The sequence below is a fragment of the Delphinus delphis genome, chromosome 6 (assembly GCF_949987515.2).
Source record: "Delphinus delphis chromosome 6, mDelDel1.2, whole genome shotgun sequence".
In the NCBI taxonomy this organism is placed as follows: domain Eukaryota; kingdom Metazoa; phylum Chordata; class Mammalia; order Artiodactyla; family Delphinidae; genus Delphinus; species Delphinus delphis.
Genome location: NC_082688.1, coordinates 29,604,235 through 29,627,216, shown reverse-complemented (window position 1 = coordinate 29,627,216; position 22,982 = coordinate 29,604,235). Strand labels below are relative to the sequence as shown.

At 33.9% G+C, this 22,982-nt stretch overlaps 1 protein-coding gene across 1 annotated transcript in view; it reads left to right on the top strand.

Annotated features, from left to right (window-relative positions):
- Positions 1–18,354: 18,354 nt before the first annotated feature.
- Positions 18,355–22,982, top strand: part of CYLC2 (cylicin 2) — a 158,972-nt gene continuing 154,344 nt past the window's right edge. Inside the window, exon 1 of the mRNA XM_069540802.1 lies at positions 18,355–18,393. Within this exon, the coding sequence (XP_069396903.1) occupies positions 18,355–18,393 (39 nt within the window). The remainder of the gene's footprint in view (positions 18,394–22,982) is intronic.

Sequence of the window (22,982 nt, the reverse complement as noted above, 5' to 3'; positions counted from 1 at the left end):
TGGGAATGTAAATTGGTGCAGCCACTATGGAGAAGAGTATGGAGGTTCCTTAAAAACCTAAAAACAGAGTTACCATATGATCCAGCAATCCCACTCCTGGGCATACATCACGAAAAGATGAAAACTCTAATTTAAAAAGATACGTGCACCCCATTGTTCATAGTAGCACTATTTACCATGTCCAAGACAAGGAAGCAACCTAAATGTCCACTGACAGATGAATGGATAAAGAATATGTGGTGTACATACAATGGAATATCACTCGGCCATAATAAAAGAATGAAATAATGCCATTTGCAGCAACATGGATGGACCTAGAGATTATCATACTAAGTGAAGTAAATCAGACAGAGAAAGAAAAATATCAAGTAATATCTCTTATATATGGAATCTAAAAAAAGTGATACAAATGCAATAATTTATAAAACAGAAATAGACTCACAGATATTGAAAACAAATTTATGGTTACCAAAGGAGAAAGGTGGGGAGGGATAAATTAGGAGTTTGGGATTAACAGATACACACTTCAATGTATAAAACAGATCAACAACAAGGACCTACTGTACAACAGAAGGAACTATGTAACTACTTTGTTGTACATCTCAAACTAACACAACACCGTGTTAACTATACTTCAATTTAAAAAAGACTAAATAAAAAAATATCAATTGTCCAGAGTTAGGCAATACTTTTCCTACTTTAATGTGAAGTCTGGCAAAAATCACATGGCAAGAGTCATGGATATATAATAGTAATACAGGGAGGACATAAAATCAGAAAATATTTTCATTTTATTCATTATGACAGGAATGTACTGATATCTCATTTTACGGTACATTTTATTTATAATTATTAATGTTGATCATCATTTCAGCTGTTTGACATCTGTATATCTTCTTTTGGGAAGTGACTATAAAGTCTTTTTCCCTTTTTCCAATTATATTGTCTCTCGTTTATTCACTGACTTAAGAACATGATACATTCCTGATATGAGTCTTTGTCAATTATATATTTCAAACATTTTCTCCCACTATGTAGTTTGGATATTTGCTCTCTTAATGATATGTTTTGATTTTCTTAACTTTAACATGGTCCAAATTATTCATATTTTCTTCTTTTTGAAATATTTTTTATCTTGAAGAGATTTTTTCCTACTCTTAGTCAAAAATGTGTTTTTGCTATAGTTTTCACATGTAAATATGCAATCCACTTGGAATTGATTTTTGTATATGATGTTAGATGTTCAGATGCATTATTTTCCAGTATGAATTCCAAAGTGAACTAGCACTACTTCAGGACAAGTTGTTTTATTTCCCATTGAATTGCATTGGCAACTGTGTCAAAAATTAAGGATCAATATAATAGTAGGTATATTTCTGGATTCTTTAGTTTATACCATTTCTCCATTTGTCTACACTTGCACAAAAATCACACTGTCCTAATGTTGGTTGCTGGATAATGTCTTGATATCTGTTGGTATAAATCCTACAGCTCTTTTTTCCTTATGGTTACCTTGGCTCTTCATGGCATTTTAATAGAAAGTTTAGAATCAGTTGGCCAATATCAACAAAACCTGTGACATATGATTGGAATTACCCTGAAAGTATAAATCAACTTGGAGGAAACAGATATCTTTACAATATTAAATTTTCCAATCATAACTAGATCTAAGAAATCTATAACTAAATTATGAAAATTCATAAATAATTTATGAATGGTATTGAATACAAAATCTTAAATAAAATCAACTATATTTGCCTATATCAGAAAAATTAAATATGTATTTTATAGCAATTATTATGATTTGAAGTTTTTTATTTTGATGTTTCATATTACCAAGCATCTCAAAACTTTCTCAATTACTTAGTTTGCATTGCAAGCATTTATTTTCATTTAACTTTGTATGATATTCCTAAAATTTACATATGATAAAAATCAAATTATGGAGCAATGGATAATCAGTAAGAATAAAGAGCATTTTTCCCAAACTTTTGGAAAGATCACAATGCTGAATATTTTTAAATTTTTCTGATTTTCTAATCTCTAAATTTTTTTTCAGTAAATCACTAAATATAAAATCCCTTGAATATATTAGAGTACATTATTCCATGGCTTTCTATATACATGTCTAATGACATATTCTACCACAATTTTCTTTTTGACACCAAATAATTCAAGTCTGAATTGTTTTGCAAGTCACATATATATGCATACAGGCAAACAAACACAATAGAATATTTAACATATCTTAATGAATTGACATCATATTGACATACATAAATGAAATTGGTATTTCTCTCTCTCTGTGTACACACACACACACACACACACACACACACACACACCAATAAAAAAGGTTCAAAACATCTCTTTTATCTACCATGTCTGGCCTTGAAGGATTTAACATTCTGTTGTTTTTGTTTATAACCTCAGTGCCGGTTACACAGGTGTATTTGCTAGGGTTTCTGTAACCACAGATTAGGTGAATTTAACAATGGACAATTTTTTTCTCACATTCTGGAGGCTAGAAGTTCAAGATCAAGGTGTCAGCAGTGTTGGTTTTGTGTGAGGCCTCTCTTTGGCTCGCAGATGACCATCTTTCCCTCCCTGTGGCTTTATATGGTTTTCACTCTGTACTTGTCTGTGTCCTCCTTTTATGAGAATACCCGTGATACATGATTAGCATCCATCCTAATTACCTCATTTTAACTTAATTACTTCTTTAAAGATCGTATCTCCAAAAATAGTCTCATTCTGAGGTACTGGCATTAGGACTTCATCACATGAATTTGTGAGGGACACAGTTTGGCCCTCAACAACATATATTTTCAGCTTGTGAAGTTAATTGGTCTGTATATATACCATGTGGATAAATACATGCACACACAGCAAACAAGTTTCAAATAAGAGTTCTCTCATCTGCTCTCTACTGACCCCGCTCCTTAAACTCTATTTGAACCTTTTGTTTACCCTGGGCCAGGTCTGCTCAATTTGAATGCTAATCTCAGCAGTTTCACCCTTTGGATTCATCTCCATATTCTGGAAGAAAGATCTTCTTTTAAAGATTATTTTTATTTTATTCCTGACATTCTGACAGCTTAGGCTGTGCTGCCCCATAACTCTCAAATTTAGTGGTTCCCACTAGTCATTTGATCTCATAAACAAATTGCAGCCTTTGTAGCCGTCTCCTAGTCTCACAGGCTTCCTTTGTCTCCTAGTGGTGGCTTCCACTCTCCTTCCAGGCAAATACTTATTACTATTTCTGTCTTTTTTCCTCCTTTCACTATTTCAGCACAGCCAGTGTGTGCTCACAGGTGTTGCAGATTCTGTAGGTAGTGAGTGTTCTTGATACTTTGTTCTCTAGTTTACTAGAAGTCATTGTTTGTGTTTATTCTGTTCTTTTTGCTATACCAGCTGCTATTCCTATTTTTAGAGAGGGTTGGGAATGCTTCTAAATACTAAATCATGGACAAGATCTTATCCCAGCAGCAAAGCCTTACTTTCATATGTTTCCATGTTTTAATTTTTAAAAATGGGATTATATTAATGTGAGGAACAGCAAAATAAATGAAGGTGAACACTGAATGCTTAAAATATATACATATATAAAACAATCTAACAAGATTATATTCATAACTCTGTGGTTGTGCATGGTTACAGTGCCTCCAACTGCGTACTTGTTGGGTTTCTGGACATATGGACTGATAATATCAATATAAAAATTTAAAAGCTACCAGTTATTACTAGAGAGGTTTTAGTAGCATGCATTTACAGAGTTCAGTGGACTTTAGAGATGCAATACATTTAATCTGCATCAAATATTAGACCATATTTAACCTAAAGTTATAATTTGAAAAAGGCAAACAAAAATTAAGCTTATGCATAGATTCCAAAAAATGTACAATGCTATTATATATGTTTTATACTATATAAGACATACATATTGTATATATCATTATACAATACCTGTATTTTTAAAATATAGGTATTTACTTTCAATATATATGCTCATAATATCTCCCTAACCAAATAAAGGAGATTTAAATGAAATGTATGTTTCATTTGAACCCCATTTTCTTTTTTGTTATATAATCATTAATATTTATTATGTATATCCTCCCATTTTTAAGTGACATGAATATCAATTTATTACATACGTAGGAATAGTCTGTTCATTCTTGTGAACATGGCCTCTCTTCCTTAATAATATCTTAAGTACTTTTTTATATTAGCACATAGGTCATTCTTCCATCATATGTGTAACAGTCCACTAAATTGGGTCCTCATAACTTATTTATGCCAGCCCTACTGAAGCCTTATCCATTGCTTAAAGTAATTTGCTATTACAAACAATGCTGCAACAAACCTTCATTATGCAAAAAGCATAGTTTGATAGCTTAAAAAAATTCTCATACAATTCAAATGCTTAGACAGTTTTATATTCTCAAAAGAAAAAAAAAATCGTAAACTCTGTGAAACAGGTATCAAGAGCTAACAAGACAGATAAACCAGGAAGAAAAAATAATAAAAGAAAATAAAGAAAAACTCCATTTAAGAATTCAAGACTGGAAGTGTACCTGCTAAATATCCCTGGGGGAACTTAAAAGACTAACACTGTAGAACCACCGCATCAGACACAGCAACCGATTTCCATATTAAATAGTTAAGATATTTAAGTTGTAAGTAAAAACCTAAACAAAAAAATAGTCTATAAAAATAAGCCTTAACTAAATAACTCGGAAGGTTTTACTGTAAAAATTTTGAAATATATAATTAAAATCAATTCATTATTTCAAATATTAATAGGTAACAGTATAATTCAAGAAAAACCAATACACAATGGAAATAAGGCCATTTTGATAAAATATCTAAGGCATACTGAACATCAATTGAACGTAAATCTTTAAACAGTAAGAACACAAAATATACGTAGTGAATATTTAGGGACCAAAGGGAAAACTGACGGGAATACAATGGTGCTATTCTTTAACAATATGACTTCCATCAGAACAAATGAAGGAGTAAATAAAAATAATGTCTAGAACAGATGTGATAAATCCCCATGAACTCTGGGACTAAACAGGTAAAGTAGATGTGTGAAATGATCTTGCATTAAAGAAATAGAAACTACAAGGGCTGTGATGAAGACGGAATGATAGCTTCAAATGGTATGCAAATTTTTAAAAAATTAGAAGGAAACCTTGTACTGCAAAGACAAAATGCTTCTGTCCAGGTGGTTATTTAAGTCACATAAGCTTATAACGTTTCTAGGCTCCCTCTGAAGTAAAATTCACTAAACCCATAAAGGCATATAGATAACTGCTCACATCTATGGTCATAATATAAAGCTGGCAATTCATATTATACATGCACATGTAACTGACAGAAGCGAAAAAACATCACTATGCTAAATAACACTTCAGCCAAATAAGAGCTTAGAAACTGCAATTTCAGCGTATCTTCATTTTTTTCCCTCTTTAGAATTAGTAGGAAATATGTGACTGCTGGGAAGAAAGAGGTGCAATGACAGATGTAAACAACTAGGGCCAATTTTTTTCTCAGAAGAAGCCTAAGCCCTTGAATTACATGATTAGGGGTGCACAATATGACACTCAGGCATATCCACCTCCCTGAAGTTAAAATGCACCCCCTCCGGGAGATGCAAATACATAAGCAACTTATTTAAAATATCACAGTAGAAGAGCAGAGCTCAGGTTCTTCACAGGGGTTACCCTTAAGTACTTCCTTTCATGCCATCCTCCCTCTCTTCTTATGGCCTCAGACTACTAATCCCTTAAACCTAATCTTTGAGTTTCAGAAGAGCGGGGTGAAACACAACAATTTTCTGAAAAGATGAGATTATAGTGAAGAGGAATTCATCACCATTCATTAAAACAGATAAGAGTTATTAAAAGGAATACCGGGACTTTCCTGGTGGTACAGTGGTTAAGAATCCACCTGCCAATGCACGGGACATGGGTTGGGGCCCTGGTCCGGGAAGATCCCACATGCCGTGGAGCAACTAAGCCTGTGTGCCACAACAACTGAGCCTGCACTCTAGAGCTCATGAGCTACAACTACTGAGCCCATGCAACACAACTACTGAAGCCCGTGTTCCTAGAGCCGGTGCTCCACAACAAAGAGAAGCCACCATAATGAGAAGCCCGCGCACTGCAACGAAGAGAAGCTCCCGCTCGCCACAACTAGAGAAAGCCCCCGTGCAGCAATGAAGACCCAACCCAGACAAAAATAAATAAATTTTAAAAAAAGGAATACCTATTATAGAACATTAATAAAATATATACTAAATGAAACAAATACTCTGAGTAATAATTTTAGCATCTATCCCTGATTTTATGTGTGTATTCATAATAACTGCATAAATATAATTGTACATAGTAAAAATAAGTCTACACAGCACTAGAGAAACTTACATTAAGTTTAGGAAAACTTTTACCCCTCCACATACTATAATTTAACGTTGATCATTATTCAATAAATAATTATAGACATTGGTAGTTCTAGCTAATGTACTCCTTATATTAGAAGTCTGAATTTATGACTAAAGATAAATTACAACTTTTGCATATAACATGATTACCTAGGAAATGTAAGAAAATCAGCTGGGAAAAAAGTCATCTAGGGTGTGAGGGATCATTTAATTACTTAATAATATAGAAAAACTTATAAACTTCTTATATATTTGCAGTGCCCCCTAAGAGACTGAAATAGAACAATAAGACTCCATTCATAATGACAAGAAAAATATAAAATATCTATGCATACATTACACTATAGTTATTGATATATTATGACGTAGTAAAGAGAATAAAAAAATTGAATAAAGAAGCCTGTTCTTGATTAAGGATAAATATAATAAAATATCAATTAAAATTATACATATAATATAAACACATAAAAAATGTGATTCCAAGAGAAATTAAAAAAACAACTTTGGAACTTGATGATATTAAGAAGATACATAAAAAAATGTCAAAACATTTTTTGATGAGGGATAAGGTTCATACTGCTAAACAGTTAAATACAACACAGATTTCTAATAGTTCAAAATGTGAAACCTGGACTATACTGGTCAGATAGAGAATAGAACTGAAATAGAAAATTATGCATATATGTGTGTATATGCCTGTATTAGAGAGTGCGTTTTTTATTTGCTTATGTGTGTAGGTTTTCTAAAACATTATGTTATATAGTAAGTAAATATGCAATTATGAAAACAGAGCCAAATTGTGTTTGAATGATTTGTTACCTCTTTGGAAAATGATGTTAGATTGTGTCTAACTGATAAAATCAGAAAAAAATGTGTAAAAGAGAAAACTGGTGTTTAGATTATAAGTGATATTTTTGCTCTTACATGATGAAGACAACAAAGGTGTAGTAAGATTAGATTTGTTGAGGAAAAATAAGTAAAGAATTATTTGTTCTTAGGTTTGCCTCCATGAGATCAGGGACATGAACAAACTCATTACTTTAAAAATTGCAATAAATGTTCCTCTATGTCTCTTAAGCATGTGCAAGGTATAATGCTTTTTCATTTTAGCTACATGTTGCTAGATGGGATTACACAACATGCTATTCCCAGTCCCCAGTGGTGCCACCCAAGCCTGTTAGGCTTTGCAGTTTCTGTACCCTATCCATTACTGTGTAAAGGGAAGTAAGTTGTTTTCTCTGACATCCCTTGGAACCAGGTGGGCAGGCAGTCTGGCAAAAGAACAGCAGTGACTGACATTATCCATAATTCAACATGCTGACAAGGGTTGGTTGATCAATAAAAGCAGCCTTTTGACACAGATGACAATTTATTCTTCACTGATTGTCAGGTGATGAGTGATATCCTGCATCTATCATTTTTGCTTCTTATGCATTATCCTGTGGCTCCATTTCTGGTCTTGACTGATTCTTGACTCTGATTGTAGGTTTCTTGCCTTATTCAAAGTGGGGAGGACAGCGCTTTTATTCTCACGTTATCCACACATTAACACTTGAAGTTTGATTCATATCACCAGACTCAATTTGTTTTTCAAAGATTTTCCAGAATTTGCTTGCTTGTGATGAAATCTACTGATTACAAAAATAGATTCATCTAGCTGGTTCTTGCCTCTAGCATTAGGGAAATACCTTCAAATGCACTGCAGTTAACGTTGTAATTGTTCCTTGGAGTCCTCAAATTTTATTTCAGGTGTGTTCACTATACATATTTCCTTCTCTGCTTTGCCTTTTCTTCGAATTATATTCTAAATGTCTCATGGCGCCTGTGAGGAGTACTCTGTCACTCTCTCTATGCAGAGAGAGAGAGATACTTTGCCTATGCAGGTGCCTCCAGATAGCCACCCTCTGGGACTGAAATGTCTTCCCCAAACTGACATCTGAGTTATAAGGGTGATAGATTAGTGTGATAGATTAACTGTCCTCCCTGATGACTGCTACCTTTAGTACTCAATGACATACACAAGCACAGGTGCAGAATCATTTGTTCGACAATATCTCCATTCTCTTCTTGCAAACCTTTTTTCCCCCACGGTACATGAGTTTCTCAGGGGTCAAATCTTATTACGTACACAACTTTGTCAGAATTACCTCTCTTTGCAGAGGACTGAGGCTTTGCTATGAAACCATGCTTACCAATGTCGTCATCTTTTTCAGTTCTCTCCAAGGATGATCTAGTGAGCCCATATGGAAACAAACCCACATCAGGATCTCTGCATTAGCTACTTAAATATACTCAGGTATATCTGACAGGATTTACATGGAAATTGGGACTTCTCCTATACTTATCTTCTTAAAATAATATTTTCTATATACGAGACAATTAATAGATAGTTGCTGCAGGGAAGTAAAATACTTGTAACAAAAATAAGTCATGCAACCACGTATTATTTACATAGAGTTGCAGGTTAATGAATACATGGAATCCTATATATTGTTATACATTTTAAAATTAGTATTATATCATGCCAGCTACTCTATATTAATATTATTGTATATTAGTAATAGTACTCTTATTAAAAATAACTATAAAAGTAATCATAGCTAATGTTTGATGTACATTTATTATATGCCAGACTCTATCCCAACTACTTTATATACAAAACCTCATTCATTTGCCTCAACATCCTTATGAGTCATATACTATTATATACCATCTTAGAGATGTATATGGTTAGAATTTGGGATTTTCTAGGTATTGCACAATAGTTTTCAGATGGCAAGTGTCCATTCATAAAATAAAATATAGAAATGTTCAATAAAATATGACATCCAGGTCTATTAATGATTAAAATGGAAATTTAAATAAGAATAACCTATCTTTGATTTATCCACAATACTTTCAAATTAAAAATCTGAACTTTTTCATACTGGTTGAGTGTGAGATCAGAGTTATCCTCACATAATGTAGTTAGACATGTAAATAATGACAACAATTAGGGTTGTAAATCAAGACTTAATTTGTAGTATTTTATTCCTATTGTCCAAATATTATGCAATAGAACATATATTGAATCACTCTTCATAATGTGCTAAAGTTAGAACTAAGTTAAATGTTCACAATTGCATAATGTTTACATAAATTATATTCCATTCATATGATTGAATATAGTAAAACCATTCATAATTGTCATGAATATTTTTTATTGTGTTGATGGACAGAAAATCGTGATGCATGCAAAAAGCAGGATTAAAAAAACAGGGTTTGATATTATTTATGTTTAAAATAAGTATATATGTATTCCAAGAACTCTGGAAAACATATTCACCAGAAATAAAACAGCAATGTCTGTTGGTAGTGGTGGCATTCTCATTCAATTCTACATTTGTATACTTTTGTATCTAACTTGGAAACAAGAGAATGAAATGTTAGTAAAGAGAGGAAAATATATTTAATTCTCTAAGAAACGTCATTTCTGCTTCCCAAAATTTTATATTCAATGATTTCATCTAATGTTCCTGCATTTTAAATTTAAGAAAAATATTGTAAATGATTGGGAAATTTTAAGTGGAGGTTTGATATATTTAAACTTATTCTTTATTTAAATTTATTTCAGGAAATAATTTTAAATCAATTTAAATTTATTCTTTAAAAATGGAGAAACAGTTTATCCCAGTACTTTCACAGATACTACTTCCATCATTATTTAATGATACCTCTTTGATCATATATTACATATTTTATGTTCTCCTTATGGGTTGTATTCTGTATTCCATTGAATTACCTATTATACAGGCTCAGCTCTACACTGTTTTCATTAATTCCTTGAATGACAATTTCAAGAGGTTTCTAGCTGGTAAAATGTCATGTTCCCATACTCATTAAATTTTTATTTCTAATTCTGATAATCTTACCTTATGCTTTAATTACAGGAAATAATTCATTACACCCATCAAGTAACTAGACATTTACAAAGCATATTCCTATATACTACCCCACAAACTCTTATAAAACTACTGTCAGTGAAATGCTATTATGTTTTTTTTTAGCAGATGACAAACTGAAGGTCAGAGAGGTTATCACCACCTGAGGAAATTATTACATTCTAAACATGGATTTATATCTAATTTCTGTATTTCATTGAATTTAACATGCCATTAATTAAAATAGTTACCAATATTTCATACATCAAAAGTAAAACTATTGTTAATTAAACTGTGAAAGAAAGTACCCATGTCACTTCAACTTTCTATTTTATTCCTATTGTAAAAACACTCTGTGTATTCTTGTTTTTTGGTTTTTTTTTTGATACGTGGGCCTCTCCCGTTGTGGAGCACAGGCTCCGGACGTGCAGGCTCAGCGGCCATGGCTCACGGGCCTAGCCGCTCCACGGCATGTGGGATCTTCCCGGACCGGGGCACGAACCCGTGTCCCCTGCATCGGCAGGCGGACTCTCAACCACTGCGCCACCAGGGAAGCCCCTCTGTGTATTCTTTTACACACTGATTTTTATCATTTATTGTGCTGCTCTAGTTTTGCTTTGCTAAATGCAAATTACTTTGTTTAAATGCTGAATGTTTATAATGTTTTTGAAGATATTTTATTTATTTATTTTAAAATTTTATTTATTTTTGGCTGTGTTGGGTCTTCATTGCTGCACACAGGCTTTCTCTAGTTGTGGCAAGCCGGGGCTACTCTTCGCTGCGGTGCGCAGGCTTTTCATTGCGGTGGCTTCTCTTTGTTCCGGAGCACCGGCTCTAGGCACGTGGGCTTCAGTAGTTGAGGCTCGCGGGCTCTAGAGTGCAGGCTCAGTAGTTGTGACACACAGGCTTAGTTGCTACTGGGCATGTGGGATCTTCCCAGACCAGGGATCGAACCTGTGTCCCCTGCATTGGCAGGCAGATTCTTAACCAATGGGCCACCAGGGAAGTCCCTTGAAGATATTTTAAACAACAATGAATCTCTCTCGCCCTCTCCTGTATCTATGCATATATATATATATATACACACACACACACACACACACACACACACATATTTTATATATATGTAGAGAGAGAGATACTTATTTACATGTTGAGACATATATATCTCAACATATAAATAGTTTAAATGATAGCACCAACTTTGACCACACGCATAGGAAATGAAAAGAACATCATATTGCTGATTGACAAACCATGAGTTTAAGCTGGTATTGATTATAAGACAAATCTCAACTTGGGATGATAAACTGTGGAAAAAAATGTTCATCTTTGAATAAATGAGATAAAGTGTTTTTATGCTTTCATCTCCAGGTCAAAGACATTTACCCCATATCTCCTCCCTCTATATACAGCTGATTCACTTTGTTATAAAGCAGAAACTAACAAACCATTGTAAAGCAATTATACTCCAATAAAGATGTTAAAAAGAAAAAATTAAGTCCAGAAAACTCTTAAAAAACAAAAAAAGACATTACCATCTATCTAGTATCATCAACTTCCTCATGAAAGAATTTGAAAAAAAGGATAAAAGGCATAGCAACATAAGATCCCCTTAGTACCTCTGGCTTTCATTCTTCTATCGCATTAACAAATATATAAGTATCTAACATTTGCCAAGACTCTACAATGGATTCCTAGTTCCCAGAAAATTTTTTTCTGAAAAGGCACAGGTGTCATGCCATATCCTTTTTCAAAAACAGTATATGAATCCTGAAACCTACATAAAAAGCCATTTTTTAAATCTGTCACTTATTTCCATAATATTATGTAACTGAATGTTTCAGTTTAATCTCAAGCTATTTTTCTGTCTAATTTCTATACTGGAGCTAATTCAATTCAGTTCTCCGGAGCATGTTTTCTTGTTGTGAAGATGGGTACAATTACTTCCAAATTCTTTACGTGTGGAAGCTGAAACCACAAGTCTCAAACAGTTTTGAATGACAAAGTAGAATATTCCTGATAAAAATTTCAGTGAATATAAGGCAAGAATCAAAACTGTCCATTAAAGATGGCTTTACTTCTATTCACATAAAAGCCACACAAATAGGAAAAACAACCTGAAACTAAATAAAGTACTGATAGTGGTGATATCCTTGTTTCATTTTTCTTTCATGTGCATTTTTTTTACAATAAACATGTATCAAACAAAATCAGAAAAATGCACATTCAAATGTTTCAGTATAATAGTTTTGAGTAAAACAAGAGAAAAAGTAAAATATGCCATAGGAAAGTGGGATAAAGCTTTCATTACACTGCATACTGAAAATATATTCTCACTTTTACAAAATCTTGAAGAACACAGGTAATAAGGTTTCATAGTGTACCACTGGAAATAATCTCTAGCTGACACTGATTTGTCATGTGGTTCCAGTGCTACTTAGTGCTTTTACTGTCTGCTTACTTCATTCAATTTTTGTGATTTCCTGCTGTCAGAGGACTTCAGATGACAAGTGTTAATAAAGATGCAATAAAAGTGTTTAAATCTGATTATGCCACTTGTCTTCTTGTAAACTTTAAATGATTTCCTTTCTTTCTTTCTACAGAATAATACTGAATTTTAAAAGATTAGCTTCCTTTTTTCAGTCTCATCATTTCCTTCAGTTACCCGTTATACCCTCATATGCCTCCACCAAATGAATACACATGCAATGCCACATATACAGCAGAACTTTCATCTTTGTGTCCTCATAACTGTTGAAATTTCTCTCTAGAGTCCCCTTTTTTTTTTACATTTTTTTAGTGAAGTTAAATTTACAATATTGTGTTAGTTTCAAGTGTAGCAAAGTGGTTCAGTGTTTATATACACACACACACACACACAAATTCTTTTTCAGATTATTTTCCATTGTAGGTTAATACAAGATATTGAGTATAGTTCCCTGTGCTATACAGTGGGTCTATGTATAGCATAGAGTCCCTTCTTATTAACATGAAAATTATATATAATTATAATGTTTCTTAAAGAGAACTGACTATGCATATATGTTTCAATACTCGTCAGAGACATAGTGACCTGCTCTGTGCTACCACAAAACATTGAATATAATCCTAGATTGACCCTTTGTACATGGCATTGTTATTTTTGACATTGTTATTTTATCCCCTCATCTCCTACGGATCTTTACTCAAAGCAACATTTTTGAGTAAATGTTGAGTAAAGGTTTAGTGAAACCTTCAGTGCTAACCCATTTTAAATTTGACTCCATCATCCAACATCCCATATCCCCATCCTTTTTTTTTTTAAACATTCCTATCACTTATTCTCTATTTTTACCAAGTATACATTAGTTACTTAATTGTTTATCTCCTTTCCCTCTAAGAAATGGAATCATACAGTGCACAGCCCTTAGAGTCTGACTTCTTTCACTTAGCATTTAAATGAACAATGCATTTAAAATTCATCTGTGTTGTGTGAATCAGTAGAGTGTTTATTTTTATTGATCAGTAAGTAGTATTCTGTTGTATGAATATGTCCTATATTTTTATCCATTCACCAGTTGAAGCATTTTTGGGTTATTTCCAGACTTGGAAGTTTATGTAAAAAGTCATCATAAACATTTATAAATAGCCATTTGCATTAAGATACACTTTCATTTTGGGGGCAAAACTTAGGTTTTGGGTTGCTGGGACATATGAAGTGTGTATGTTAAATTTAAAAACTGACAATTGGTTGGCTAAATTGCCTGTGTCATTTTGCATTCTCTAGCAATTTATTAGATTTCCAGTTGCTCTGCTTTCTTTCCAGAACTTCACATTGTTAGTTTTATCATGCTAATGCTGATGATATCTTTATTTAGCAACTCTAATAGGTGTGTAGTGCTATTTCATTGTGGTGTTAGCTTGCATTTCCCTAATGACTAATAATATTGAGCACCTTTACAAGAACTCATTTTCCACATATATATCTTTTTTGGTGAATTGTCTGTTCTATCAATTTGACTCTTCAAAAGTTAGGTAGTTTGTGTTTTTATTATTACATTTTGAAATTTTTAAATATCTTCTGGATGTGTTATTTATATATATATGAAATATGCAAATTTTTCTCCTAATCTGAGACTTGAATTTCATTTTCTTAACAATATTTTTGAAGAGCAGTTCTTAATTACAACGAAGTCCAATTTATAATTTTTCATTTATGATACATGCTACTGGTTATATATAAGAAATCTTGAGCTAACTGTCACAAAGATTAAAGATTTTTCTCTTAGGTTTCCTTCCAGATGTTTTATTATTTTAAGTTTTACATTTTGACTTATATCCATTTGAGTTATTTACTTATATCCATTTGAGTTATTTTCTATACATGATGTATAACATGAAGTATTGGTCAATGTTTTCTTTTTTTATTCCATTTTTTAAGGCATGTAAGTTTTTAAATAGTAAAACATAATTTGTTGAAAAAATATCCTGTCTTCATTATTTTCACACATTTGTGAAACTCAAATGGCCATGTATGTGTGTGCCTATTCTTGAACTCTCATTTAAATTCCATTATTCCCTGTGTTTATACTTTCACCAATGGCATACTGTCCTGATCACTGACAGTTTACAGTAAGTCTTCATATCAGATAATGTATGCTCTACAACTTTTATCTCCCTTCACAACTTATTTTGTCCATGCTAGTTCCTTTGATTTTCATAGATATTTTAGAATCACACTATTGATTACTATAAAAGAAATCTGTGATTTTGATCACAGAATCAAAACTGTGATACAAATCAATTATTATATTATAATATAATTACATTATAATCATTACATCAAAATTTAATATGCTAAACTTTCTACTTGAAAAACAGAGGTTGTCAAAATAGACAAAAGTACAAAAAAACAATTTTATGCTGTCCATATGAAATACACTTTAAATATAAAAATCAAAGATAAATTGAAAATAAATAGATTGAAAAAGATTCATCATGCAAATAATAAGATGGCTGGAATGGCTATACTGATATTGGATAAAATTAGATTTCAATATAATGAGTATTGCCAGAAATAAAGAGACATTTTATTTTAATAAAGAATCAATTCATTGGGAAGATAACACAATAATAAAATTGTTTATGTGCCTAATACCAAAGTTCCAAATCACACATCACAAAGATTAATAGAACAAAAGGGAGAACAGACTATTGTATTATCATAACTGGACATTTTGCAGCCCTGATTGATAGAACAGACCAAAAAAAATCATTGTCACTGAATATATGAACATCCTTATCAAACAATTTATCCTACTTTATATTCAGCTAACACTACACCAAACAACTTAAACAAAAACATTCTTTTCAGACAATATAATATGATCATTATGATATACCACATATTGTTAAGACAAGTTTCACTTGTTATGAGACAGATCTCTATGGTTCTCTTTTAAGCAGAATAATAACAGTCCTTTGTTCTGGGCAATCTTTTCAGGAATGCTTATAGAGTGAACAGTCACAGAAGATAAGGATAGTGACTGCCTCAAAACAAAGGACAGGGATCCTTGTTGCCCATAATAAAAGATTTGGGTTCTCTAGGTCAAGTTGCCTTACCTGTAGCTGCTTGGCAGGTATCTATCTGGGTTTATCAAAACACCCTCATGTGACTTCCTTGGTGGCGCAGTGGTTAAGAATCTGCCTGCTAATGCAGGGGACACCAGTTTGAGCCCTGGTCTGGGCAGATCCCACATGCCGCAGAGCAACTAAGCCCGTGCGCCACAACTACTGAGCCTGCACTCTAGAGCCCGCGAGCCACAACTACTGAGCCCATGTGCCACAACTACTGATGCCCACATGCCTAGAGCCCGTGCTCCGCAACAAAGAGAAGCCACCGCAATGAGCCCGCGTGCAGCAACGAAGATCCAACACAGCCAAAAATAAATAAATAAATAAATTTTAAAAATACAAAAGAAACACAAATATTAAAAAAAAAAAAAAAAACACCCTCGTGGGATTTGGGGGCAAGGAGACCTGATGTGATATAAGTTACTGTTTGCTGTACTTTACTACTTGCTGTGCTGTAATTAAGTTTTTGTCTCTGACCCAAGGAGCTGCATGTCTACTACCAGTAAGTATGAAGCTAACTTGTTAGCATACAAGTAGCATAAAATCTATTTACATTTCTTGACAGTTTTGGCAATGAGGATGGGATGATGACAGAGAAATGGCTTTGTGGAATAGGAAGGTTGAGGGTCTTATGGAATGATTGACAGGATTTGAGGTAAAGCCAAAGGAGTTAAGTAGTAAACATGTTGATCAAATTGTATGGTCAATTGGATAATTAATGGACCTCCATTTTATTACCTATCAATGAGGATATACAGGTTGGTGGTTACAGGCCAAATACCAGGAAACAGTTTTTTCATGATGCCCTCTTTCTGCTAAATCTTCACTGAGTAGGGAAAAGGGGTCTTCCTCACCAATCTGGTAGTCATCCTTAGGTCTTATCTAAGATTCATCCTGAGTGTTCAGAGGGTTCACTCCCATTTCAAAAAATAGTTACACAGATGTGTACCTACACTGAGAATGAAATAAGGGAAGTTTGTGACCACTATGTGCAGAAACAAGGTGACTCATCAGAACTTTGGGTCAACCGGAAAATAAGCACTGGGGAGCACCATGCTTGTTAAGGATCAGTGTCTATAGCTGTGCTGTTTTATGGCTCAGAGCCATTCTACAGTCTATTATGCCAATTTTAGATTGATTCAGAGAAAACACCTCAGAGTTTTTTTTGTGTATGTGTTGTTTTGTTTTGTTTGTTTGTAGTGTGCCCTGGTTTCTATAAGGGAGATTTGGCCTCTCAGATTTTTCCAAAACAAACAAATTCCCATGCTAAACCATAGACGAGGCATTGGTTAAAATTCATATTGTGCTTACAGTACTACCAAATGTGACCCACTGGAGAACGAGAAATTGACCCAAATCTTGATAAATATGCAATCATCCACACTTTCCTGGAAAACTCCTATAGTTCTTGTGTTAAAATCTGATTAAAGCCTAAGAGATGTTATCCCTACAATTAGGCAACAAGTGCTTCCAACTAAAGTAAATTCCTGAAGAAATGTCTCTACTGTGCAAGACAAGCCTGTGTCAGTGATGGGTGCAAACCCTACGGCCCTATTTAGAAACAATATGGCTGTGACTGCAGAGTCAGTGGGTCCTCAAAGAGAAAATAAATCAAGCCAGTAGTGATGATCTTGCCACTGGATATATGGCTTTCAGAAAATTGAACACATAAGAAAATCCTTTTGTTGACCTGCAAGCAGTTGCTGAACTGCTTGAAAAGGAAAGTAAACTTGCTTAATGGCAAGAAACCAGTCTCTCCCTTTGTGTACCCTGATGCTCAGTCCCTCCTTACTCTAAATTCAGCTGCTTTATGGTAAAAGACTCTTCGGGGTGGATCTGAGGTCTGTCTCCAAGAGAGATTTAGGGTCATATATAACCATCCAAATACGCTAGGGAATTTCAGAGAATAGAGAGACTCAAACTTTTATTGTTCTGTTGGCTATAAACACCCAAGTCACCTCCCTTCTAAGTTTCAGGGGGAATGGGATACTTGGACTGAGCTATTAGAGTTTGGCCAGTGTTCACAGAAGCCGAACTGATCTTACGGAGGAGCCCTTTCAGCCAATTCAATGTACTGTTGCCATTTTCACATCTGAACAGGCAGTAGGGATTGATGTGTTTTATACTTATGCCTCCCAGTCCCATAAATTACAGAAAGAATTTGCCCAGCTGGCAAGAGTACATAAAGAGAAGTGCTAGTGGGACAGGAGTAACTAAACTCCCTGCAATTTGCCATCAGAGAGTGTGCCAGGATTTAGCATAAGTATGTATTCTGTTCACTTATGAACTCTATGCTCTTGCTGGCAAGTCAGAAACCTCAGTCTCATTGGAGTTGGCTGTAGTGTTATCATACCTGTACCAGCAAGGATGGTTGATAAACCCCAGCAAAATTCAGAAGACTGCCAGGTAAGTAAAATATCTTGGGATTATATGGACAGATACATAATGTTCACTCTCTTCAGTAGTCAAAGAAAAAATGCTATGTGTTTTCTCCCACCACCAAAAAGAACATCCAGCATCATTCTGGGCTCTGTGTACTAGAGATAGTATGTGACTAACAAGAACTTTCTACTTGGTCATTTACATTGGTTAACCCACTAATCAGGATTCTTTGAGTGGGATTCAAACCAACTGACTATGATGGACGCTGGCCGACAAGCTGTGGCACACTTTCTACGTTTGGAACCTGAAATTCTAATAACTCTTTTAAGTTACAATTCCTGTAACTGATGATTTTGTGGATTGGGTCCCCTGGCAAAGGAACTCAAGTTTCAACCAGGATGCTCTTTACTTAAGGCAATTTTAAGTACTAATTCTCAATTAGTAGGTGCAATCCCAGGACAATGAGAGTGAAAGGCCCAGAAGACAGAATATATCCAAATTGGTTATCACTTCAGCATAGACATAACCATTCACTTATCCATGTGAGATATCACTGTGCCTTATACAGGCTAGTAGAGAAGGGGTGGGAGTGACTTAACTGCATTGCCCTCCCATCTTCTCTCCTTCACTGGTTAAACTTCACTCCTCTCCAATTCTAGGTTACATCACCTGGTTCCTTATGTTCTCCCTGGAGAATTCAGATACCATGACCTGTGGCCTGATGCTTCACATATCTCTGAAAGTGAGAGGAAGAGCCAGCCACCCCTCTTGATGCTGATGTAACTATGAACATTAACAACAGTCAGCCTTTACAGAGGTGACTGAGGAGAAGAAAGAAACCAAGGGAGGCTGAGAGATTTGAGGCAGCACACTAGGGGCATCTGATACACATTCCATTACTATTCTTCTCTTTTTATTTATTTCCTTATATTAGCTGTAAATATAAATAAAGGGTAGCAAACACTAGAAAGGGCTATTTAGAAATCAACATTCATTTGAAATCCCTTTTATCACTTAAACTACAGGTATAAATGAATCATTACTTTTTCCATCTACTGAAGTCACTTAAAAGTCTCCTGAAATGATATTTCCCACTACATTATGTATGAAATCATTTATTTCCTTTTTCTAGGCAATATGAATTATTTTAGGGGATATCATTGGCCTGCTATTATTAAATCCCTGTGTGTGGGGGGCGGGGGGATTAGGCCAGTATTAATAGTGGGAGGAAACTTCTGTAGTTCATTTTTTTCTTCCAGATATGACAAACATGATTTGATAAACGGGTCAGAATTATGTTTGCACAAACTAGTAGTATTTTACATATTCTTAACATCTTTACTTATAGGCTACCGCTGTGGCATAATTCTCCTAAGAACTGTTACAATATTAAAATGAATTGTTTGGTGGTCCATGCCATTTTATGCAGCAATTTTTTTAAACCAAGTCTTAGCTGTGTGGTATATGTATTTATAACTTTTATCATCACAGCTGGGAATATATGCAGCACAGAACAAAGCAAATTCTGTTTCTACCTCAAGAATGTGCATTTAGAATATATGTGGAATAAAATGAAACATCATGAATATATGTGATTATCTGCTTGAGGAAGAGAAAGAAGTCAAGCATTTTATATGTCAAACTGTTTCCCACTGCAGTCAAAATTCAACATTCAAATAATTACTAATATCTTAAGCAGAAATGTCCAACTACTTTCAAAATATTCAAAATTAATTCTTAAATACCATCACTTTGTTAGTAATTTTAAGTTGAGTAGTGAACCCTGCAAGAGTCTCAAATCGTGATTGCCAAATACTACAAGAATGACTATTTCTTAGTCATCAGATAGAGTCAGTAGATTTCCTCAATAACAAGACAGAGTCAAAATAGCAGTCAAACTCATAGAAGCAGAGAATAGAATGGTCATTGCCAAGGGCCAGGGGAGGGAGAAATGGGAGAAGTTGGTCAAAGGGAATTAAGTTTCATTTATGCAAGATGAATAAGTTCTGGAGATCTAATGTACAGCATATATGACTATACTTAGCAATATTGTATTATGCAATATATACCTGAAATTTGCTAAGAGGGTAAATCTTAAGTGTTCTTACCATGAAAATAAAATAAAAAAATAAAATAAACAGAAGAAGAAAAATACAATGGTAATTATGTGATGTGATGGATATATTAATTCACTTGAGTGTGGTGATTACTTCATAATGTATACATATATCAAAACATCGAGTTGTACATCTTTATATACAATTCTTATTTGTCAATTATCCCTCAGTAAAGATAGGGAGAAAATGGAACTGAGGAAAAAACAAAACAAAAAAATTTAAAAAAAGAAATTTTCATTTTATTCCTATTTGAGAACAATTGCCTTTTGAGTGCAATGTCATTCAATACTTCAATGATACAACTGATGCAAGGTAAAACAACAATTCCCCCTCCTTTCCACAACCTCCTCTTTTCCACCAAAGCCTCCCAAATACGTCTTTTTTAGTCTGCATGTCGACCAAGACCTGGTACAAGTGCTTCATTAAATTCTGACACTTCATTACACTTAGTAGGGCATCCATAGGTTCATTTCTGAGACAGACAGGAGAGTCTGCACAGCCTGCTCTCTTCATGGTAAATGCATTAACTTTGACAATACTTTTTGAGTCTGACGAGAAACGCTCTAAGTATCTCTTGTTCTTTTTCTACCTTCTACGTATACACTAACCCTCATAATTATTACCAATTCCCTACACTCGCTTTCTTTACTTATAAAGTCAGAGATTTTTTAATAAGCAGAGAAATCTGTATCCATACTCTATAGATGGCTATATACTTAATACGGATGAGAGAACATTTATAGTTATCAACATTTCTCTGATTAATTGAACTCTTTCTAGGTTCAGTAATCTTACTTAGGTTGTTTTCCGTTTTCATACTAATCTTGCTAGGAACAAACTTGTATGATTTTTCTTTTTACCACATGACGATGATCTCCTTCTGTATTGCTAACATGCAGATAATCACCCATATATGCAGCTCAAGCATAACACTGGAATCTAACTTTTTAGAGAAGCGCCAGCAACAGAACTTTCTGCAATGAAAGAATTGTCCAATGGTGACTACTAGCCACATGTGGCTATTAAAGACGTGAAATGTGACTGGTGTGATGCAGTTTTAAAATGTTTAACTAATTTAAATGGAAATAGCTAAAGGTGCTATATATGGGCAGTACAGTTTGAGAGAGTAAGCTTAATTTTCAAAAACACCATTTAAAAAATATAGCCCAAACATCAAGGTACACTGCAGTCTATAATTTAAACCAAATATTTGTAATATACAAATTCCTTTCATTGCAATGTAGGATTTTTAGATGAGTTATTGTTTTCAAAGTGTCCGTAATTAGCATATTTTATCATAAAAAGAGGTGAACACTTTTTATCCATCTCCTTACTCTTTCAAGTGAGAGTTCCTATAAACAAACGCTTTCACATCTTAAGAGAAAATAAAACAACAGGGAAACATTTGAAAACATCTATTCTCATTCTGTAAAGTTCAACAACCCCCACTCTTCTTTTTTCAAATAAGCAAACTAAGAACTAGACAAGGTCACATGACTACTGAGTAACAGTGTGAGTTATAGACTCAGAGATAGTGGCTTCTACTTAGTGCCCTTTAGGCTAAACATGGCTAATGTGAAAGAGTCAGTGTAAGGAGCTGGTTGTTTTGAAAAGAGAAAAAGAAAACACAAAATAAAACTAAACAGACTTGATATTTTAGAAAGGAGTTAAAATTAAATATTTCCAAAAGCACTGTCTTGAATAGCAGAGATAGTTTTTCATGAATGTTTTCATCCAAGAGCTTAATATATAAGATACCTAAATGGTCGTTTTAGCACTGAGCTTTTGGTCTTACTTGAAAACATAACACCATGTTGGAGTAATCTAGGAGTCACCACAAACTCAAAGTGGATTTATAGACTCTTAGTTTGTTTACAATTTCACAGGCAAGCAGTTTTTCTTTTATACTAGTTTATACTGTAGTACATAGACCTTTTCTACTGCTCAACATGTTTTAAATGTGGAAAAAAATGAAGACAATAATAAAAAAGAACACCTGAGTTCCCACAACCAATAATTAACAAGCATGAGATTTTGGCATTTTGTTTTAGAAACTTTAGTAACAAAATATATTACAGAAAATGTTGAAGTTCCTTTTGTTTCCAACACTATATTTTCAATATTTTTCAGTTTTATAACTTACAGGATTTACTGACTCCTCATATCCCAGACACACTTGGCAGAAATAACTGCTGATAATCAGGATTCAATTGGGGGAAAAAAACAACAATAAAAACCAGAATCTGCTCTTGCTCGGATAAACCACAGATGCTTATCACAGAGTCTAAAATTACTTACAGATCCACTGGATAGGATGAAGAAATAAATGCTCAGCTAAATTGCCACATAAGACTTTCTAGCTACTCCATTCATTCTCCCTTGCAATCATTCCAGGGATCGCCCAAGTTTTCCTTCCAACCCAAGGTTTACTTTACATAAGAAAATAGACCAACCTTATGAATATTTGAGAGTTCTGCCTGTTTCTTTTCCTTATTT